Here is a 6,211-nt window from a genome sequence, read left to right on the forward strand (position 1 = left end):
AACTGCTTGCACAAACCGGGGACGGGTTCAGTGCAACGGTGGTTTCCGGCATCGGCATCACTGGCACGTTTGTCAGTACCTACAAACAACGGTGCATTTCAGCTACTAAATATGGTTCGATTAGCACTACTTTCTAACTATCTTTTATATACAGCAATGGAGGAACTAGTTGGGTGCGTACAGGTACAGGATCCAAGGCCGGTCAAGTTGTGCCAACTGACTGACAGTCAACCTTGGGTGCAGGATCCAAAGGCCCGTCAGCCTGTGGGCAAATTTAAACCATTTTCGCGGTGTCAATCTGTCGCGAGGCACACCATCCATCATCACTAGTTAATGCCCAGGCAAGGCAATTTTGCTCCAGGCCTCCAGCCAAACACAAGCAGGCCCTGAGTACCAGGCAGCAGGTCAGGTCAGGTGGGCAAGTGACACTTGCATCTGAAACAGCTCCAGACAACTCTCTTCTCTTCTTCTTCTTCCGGTGGAGTCCCGCGAAATGCTCCAGGTTCCCGTCAGTGGCTCAAGAAATCGCTCCCGGGTTTAAGGTACAATCTCCCCCCGTCCCCCCTTCGAGTTTTCAAACAGGAAAAAAAATGGCTTTTATTTCTTGTGTGCTTGATTCTCGGTTCAGCCAGCGTGGTCAAATCTCGGTTCACTCCTTCACTCCCCTACTCCTACAACAGTAGAACGGAATCTCCTTGAGCTCCTCTTCCATTTCCCCTCTCTCACAAACCTGCTGGCACCAAGAAATGTGCTGCTGATTGATTGAGGGGGGGTCTGGCGCAGGCTCTATCCAGATCTGAGCGGCCGGATTGGGAGCTTTGGTGTGAGCGAATCTCTCTCACTCCATAATCTGTTTCTTCTTCTTAACGACTGTCAAATTCCTGTTACCGTAAGAGGAACATGTACTGTCCGTATGTAAATCTCCGGAGGATAGCTCTCAGTCACCATCGTCTTCTTCTTCTGTGGAGTGTGGAGCCGCCGACAGCTTTTTACCGTTTCTGTCAGCTTCCAAGTTCCGTATCGGAAAATATCTCTGGATCTGATTCAGAAAGAGATTTAACATTCTGTCTTTCTCATCTTGTTATAAGTTTCCTATAGCTGACAGCAACCAATTTCCCGTGTGTCATTTGTCGCGAGGCCAGCGCGTCGCATTCGGAGGACACCATTGAGGCAGCGAGTGAGTGAGTGAGCAGTACCAGCAAGCTTGGTTGCTGCTGCTAGCCCTCCTGCCTTTAGGTCCCAGACAGCTCTGTCTCTCTCATGTAGTGATGTGTATTTATTATTAAGGCTTCTCTTTGCTCTTTGCTCTGCTGAGAAATGCTCCGGGTTTAAGGTACAATCTTTGCTCTTTTCCCCCTTCGAGTTTTCAAAAAGAAGGGGAAAAAAGCAGAGTATTTCTTTCCTCTGTGCTTGATTCTTGGTTAGTGTAGTATGTTTGTTTCTCTTTATCTGCTTGGGGTTCAGACAAATTTCTGTTACTCTTGCTTCAGTGGATGCTGCTGCTTCACTCCCCCCCTTGGAGAGATGCTAGCTAGCTAGCTACATCTGAGCAGCTGGAAATTAGCTAGGAATCTAACACTCACCCTGTTCTCTTGTACATCTATTTCTCCAATAAGTAATTCCGGACCGAGGGAGTACTGGTTTCTATTCGTCTTTCATAAGTTAGTAAGCTCTTCGAAATTTTATTTTTGGTTTACCTTTCTGTTTGTGGATACAAGAGGAGAAACATCTTCTCTAAAGTTTGTTTTGCTTCTGAAAAGGGACGTCAGTAGTAACTTGACTTGCCCTCTTGGACAGCTAACTAACTAACTTGCCACCCTTTCAGGGAGCACAAAGGGAAAATTGTCCTGGGGTTAGGTAAAAAAGAAGAAGGACATGGCTGACATTGAAGCTGGCGGCAAGCCAGCCACTGAGTCTGACACTGCAACATTGATCCCAAACAGTGGAAACCTAGAAGGTTCAAGCAAGGCCACAAAGACCTGCAGGTTCAAGGACGACGACGAGGTCGTCGAGATCACGCTCGATGTTCAGCGCGATTCAGCGTCGGTCCAAGCTGTCAGGCCGGTGGCCGCGGAGGCTGCGGTGGCCGCCGCGAGGAAGAGATATGACAGAAGCAAGAGCACCGCTGCAGTGGCGCTCAAGGGCTTGCAGTTTGTGACGGCGAAAGTCGGCTCTGACGGCTGGGCCGCCGTGGAGAAGCGGTTCAACCACCTGCAGGTTGATGGCGTCCTGCTCCGTTCCAGATTTGGGAAATGCATTGGTAACTACTTCTAGAACAGTCTGTTCAGTGAATGCAGACAAGTATATAGTTCAGGTAGTAATTGCTTTTCGTTGTGTGTGTGTGCAGGGATGGACGGGTCCGACGAGTTTGCGGTGCAGATGTTCGATGCGTTGGCGAGGAAGAGAGGGATCGTCAAGGAGGTGCTGACCAAGCCGGAGCTCAAAGAGTTCTGGGAGCAACTCAGTGATCAGGGTTTCGACAACCGTCTCCAAACGTTCATCGACATGTTAGTACTTCTCTTCTGCTAAATGTTGTCATGGGTTCCTTCCTTCTGAACATAGGTGCACAGCACTTACCACCTCTTTGTTCAGGGTTGACAAAAATGCCGATGGGAGAATCACAGTAGAGGAGGTCAAGGAGGTTAGTCACAACTCACAAGACCCCAAACTGAAAAGATCTAGTCTTAGTGAGTAAATTTGAAGCATATATTAAGCAAATGATGCACGCTTTCGCAGATTATCGCCCTCAGTGCATCAGCAAACAAACTTTCCAAGATCAAGGAGCGCGCTGATGAGTACGCAGCACTCATCATGGAAGAGCTTGACCCTAAAAACTTGGGCTACATAGAGGTATTATGTTCAATCAAGTACATCCTCTGTTCTTTGTTCACAAAAAAAGTACATCCTCTGTTCCTAAATATAAGACGAGGTAGTAACAATCAGAGATTCGCAGCATGGTTTCTTCCTAATTAATCACTCGATCTAAACGTTTACAGCTCGAGAGCTTGGAGTCGCTCTTACTGCAGACACCATCTGAAGCCGTTGCAAGATCGACCATCACCCACAGCTCCAAGCTCAGCAAAGCTCTTAGCATGAGGCTCGCGCCTAGCAAGGACACAAGCCCACTTCGCCACTACTGGTTGCAGTTTACCTTCTTTGTAGAGGAGAACTGGAAGCGCATATGGGTCGCGGCTCTCTGGATCTCCATCTGCATAGCCCTTTTCGTTTGGAAGTTCATCCAGTACCGCAACCGAGCTGTATTTAACATCATGGGCTACTGTGTGGCCACTGCAAAGGGTGCCGCCGAGACCCTGAAATTCAATATGGCCCTCGTCCTTTTTCCTGTCTGCCGAAATACAATCACTTGGATCCGATCGAAGACAAAGATTGGAGCTGTTGTACCCTTCAATGACAACATAAACTTCCACAAGGTAATGTAAATAAGTGGTATTTCTGCATTAAGTAAGGATATATCCTGAGAATAACCTGCTGACGATGTCTGATAGATAATTTAGCACTTAACATAGCTAGCACTTGTATGTTACCATTGTGCAGGTAATAGCAGCAGGGGTTGCAGTTGGTGTAGTTTTGCATGCAGGTGCCCATCTGACATGTGATTTTCCTCTCCTGCTCCATGCAAGTGATGCAAAATACGAACCAATGAAGCCTTTCTTTGGGGAGACAAGGCCACCAAATTACTGGTGGTTTGTAAAAGGAACTGCGGGGTGGACAGGTATTGTCATGGTAGTGCTCATGTCAATATCCTTTGTGTTAGCCCAGCCATGGTTCCGACGTAACAAGCTCAAGGACACTAATCCACTCAAGAAGATGACTGGTTTCAATGCCTTCTGGTTTACACACCACCTGTTTGCTATTGTGTATGCACTGCTCATCGTACACGGAACAAGTCTGTATCTGACCAAGGAGTGGTACAAGAAAACGGTAAAAGTCTATCTATGCCCTAATAATGCCAATAGAAAATTCTAATGATCAGAATTATTGATAAATTTTCTTAATATTTTCAGACATGGATGTATATCGCTTATCCTGTCTTCCTATATTCATGCGAGCGCATCGTTCGGTTATTCAGGAGACATGATTCAGTTAAGATTCAGAAGGTACCACCATGACGAAATCCCTTTCATATGGCTTTTCATTGTTTGTCTTTTTGACCTTAAAATTAAATAATCGGACACAAATTTACTGTCTTTTCTTTTAAATATAGTGCACCTTAATATGTGCCAAGCCATTTAACATGGGAGATGGATTGCTCAACAGCAAAGAAGCCTTAAATTATTGAAAATTCTGAATTCACTCTTTCTTAGCCTTTAATTTTTGTATCCTAAACAGGTTGCGGTATATCCTGGGAATGTGTTGGCTCTTTATATGTCCAAGCCACCTGGTTTCAAATACCGGAGTGGGCAGTACATCTTCATAAATTGCGGCGCTGTATCTCCATATGAATGGTACCCAAGCCACACACTTTGAGAAAAAGAAAACAGTTGCATTAATATAATTATGAAATCAGCAGATGACTAATAGTATGGAAAAAATGTTCTATCACAGGCATCCATTTTCCGTTACATCGGCACCAGGAGATAATTACCTCAGTGTCCACATTCGCACAAGGGGTGATTGGACTTCTCGGCTTAGGACTGTCTTCTCTGAGGTAAATCAGCCTTTTTGGGTCTTTGGTTTGTCTAGTGACCACATCCTGTTGGAAGTTTGTGTAACCGGAGAAACATGTCAAAGGATGTTTTGGAGAACGAATAGAGATATGCCAATAACAACGTGTGACAGAATTACCTATAGGGGGTGCTTCAAATACTTGTTGTCCCAAATGTAGCGTAATCTTGCTTAAAATACTTAGATGTCTGAAGCATTGTGAATTGTTAAGGTTTTGATTTTTCATATCAATGCCACTGCTCTACTTGATGGAACTGATAATAACCTTAAATGTAAACCAGGCGTGTCGGCCTCCCACTGATGGAGAAAGTGGACTCCTTAGAGCTGACCTCTCCGTGGGAATCACTGACAGCAACGCAAGGTGAAAAGGCACATCTTCAGTTGCTTCAAAAAAAATGTTTAACCATGCAATATATATTTCAAACTCCTTTTTCTGATCCCAAGCTTTGTTTGACATGTACTAGATTCCCTAAACTTATGATCGATGGACCATATGGTGCTCCAGCACAAGATTACCGGGAATACGATGTGCTGCTGCTCATCGGACTTGGCATCGGAGCCACCCCTTTGATCAGCATTGTGAAGGATGTGCTTAACCACATCCAGCGTGGGGGATCGGTTGGCGGAACAGAGCCGGAGGGCAGTAGCAAGGGAAAGAAGAAACCATTCATGACCAAGAGGGCCTACTCCTACTGGGTCACAAGAGAGGAAGGCTCCTTTGAATGGTTCAGAGGGGTGATGAACGAGGTGGCCGAGAAGGACAAGGATGGGGTGATTGAGCTCCACAACCACTGCTCGAGCGTGTATCAGGAGGGCGATGCTCGTTCCGCGCTCATCGTCATGCTCCAGGAACTCAACCATGCCAAGAAGGGGGTTGATATTCTGTCCGGGACCAGCGTCAAGACCCACTTTGCCAGGCCTAATTGGCGAAGCGTCTTCAAGCGTATCGCGGTCAACCATGAGAACCAACGCGTTGGTACGTCTTCTCGCTGCTGCCATTCTCACATTGATCCGGTACTACGAATGTTGGTGACTAGTTACCATCGATCGTCTGCTAACGCACCTTAATATAATTCTGCTTCAGGGGTTTTCTACTGCGGCGAGCCTGTTCTTGTGGCGCAGCTGCGGCAGCTGTCGGCAGACTTCACCCACAATACAAACACAAAGTTTGACTTCCACAAGGAGAATTTCTAATTATATATACTATATGTAGCTGATGTAAGAGCATGTCTATGTATGGTCTGCAACATAATAAGGTACAGAAATAGTAATACAGGTTTTCATTTGGACCGGTTTAGACACTTTATCACGAGATCTCGGTTACTGAACAAATCGCGAAACTGGTGACACTTTCGGCTTGCTCTGCTCTAGGCTCTAGCTCCAAAAATATCACATATGAAAATCAACTCCGACAACAAAAAATCACATCTAAAAATCACCTTGAGCTGGGGAGGTCGATCGGACAAGAATGGGATTCCCACAAGAACGAACATAGCTCCATTTGGATGAGTGACAATGCAAATGC

The 6,211-nt window shown here is 46.0% G+C and overlaps 1 protein-coding gene across 4 annotated transcripts; it reads left to right on the forward strand.

The window, feature by feature from the left end:
• Nucleotides 1-286: 286 nt before the first annotated feature.
• On the forward strand, nucleotides 287-5,992 carry LOC125511492 (respiratory burst oxidase homolog protein B-like). Of its 4 annotated transcripts, none has more exons than XM_048676872.1 (13): nucleotides 287-542; nucleotides 1,826-2,260; nucleotides 2,348-2,507; nucleotides 2,593-2,641; nucleotides 2,737-2,850; nucleotides 2,997-3,431; nucleotides 3,556-3,942; nucleotides 4,026-4,118; nucleotides 4,351-4,466; nucleotides 4,567-4,669; nucleotides 4,968-5,047; nucleotides 5,151-5,662; nucleotides 5,771-5,992. In XM_048676872.1, exons 2-13 carry the CDS (start codon nucleotides 1,876-1,878, stop codon nucleotides 5,878-5,880), a joined length of 2,544 nt encoding a protein of 847 aa, XP_048532829.1. In that variant the 5' UTR covers nucleotides 287-542; nucleotides 1,826-1,875; the 3' UTR covers nucleotides 5,881-5,992. The 4 variants fall into 4 exon arrangements, with proteins under 4 accessions (XP_048532829.1, XP_048532831.1, XP_048532830.1 ...); XM_048676874.1 differs by lacking the exon at nucleotides 287-542 and adding an exon at nucleotides 700-823; XM_048676873.1 differs by lacking the exon at nucleotides 287-542 and adding an exon at nucleotides 1,205-1,333.
• Nucleotides 5,993-6,211: the final 219 nt, after the last annotated feature.

Source organism: Triticum urartu, chromosome 5 (assembly GCF_003073215.2).
Source record: "Triticum urartu cultivar G1812 chromosome 5, Tu2.1, whole genome shotgun sequence".
Classification (NCBI taxonomy): domain Eukaryota; kingdom Viridiplantae; phylum Streptophyta; class Magnoliopsida; order Poales; family Poaceae; genus Triticum; species Triticum urartu.

Bases quoted from the DNA above. Each gene is read 5' to 3' on its own strand.
- LOC125511492 (XM_048676872.1), top strand. From the start codon at position 1,876: ATGGCTGACATTGAAGCTGGCGGCAAGCCAGCCACTGAGTCTGACACT. The intron at 2,508-2,592 runs GTTAGTACTTCT...CTCTTTGTTCAG, and splicing joins CTCCAAACGTTCATCGACAT to GGTTGACAAAAATGCCGATG. The intron at 3,432-3,555 runs GTAATGTAAATA...ACCATTGTGCAG, and splicing joins ACAACATAAACTTCCACAAG to GTAATAGCAGCAGGGGTTGC.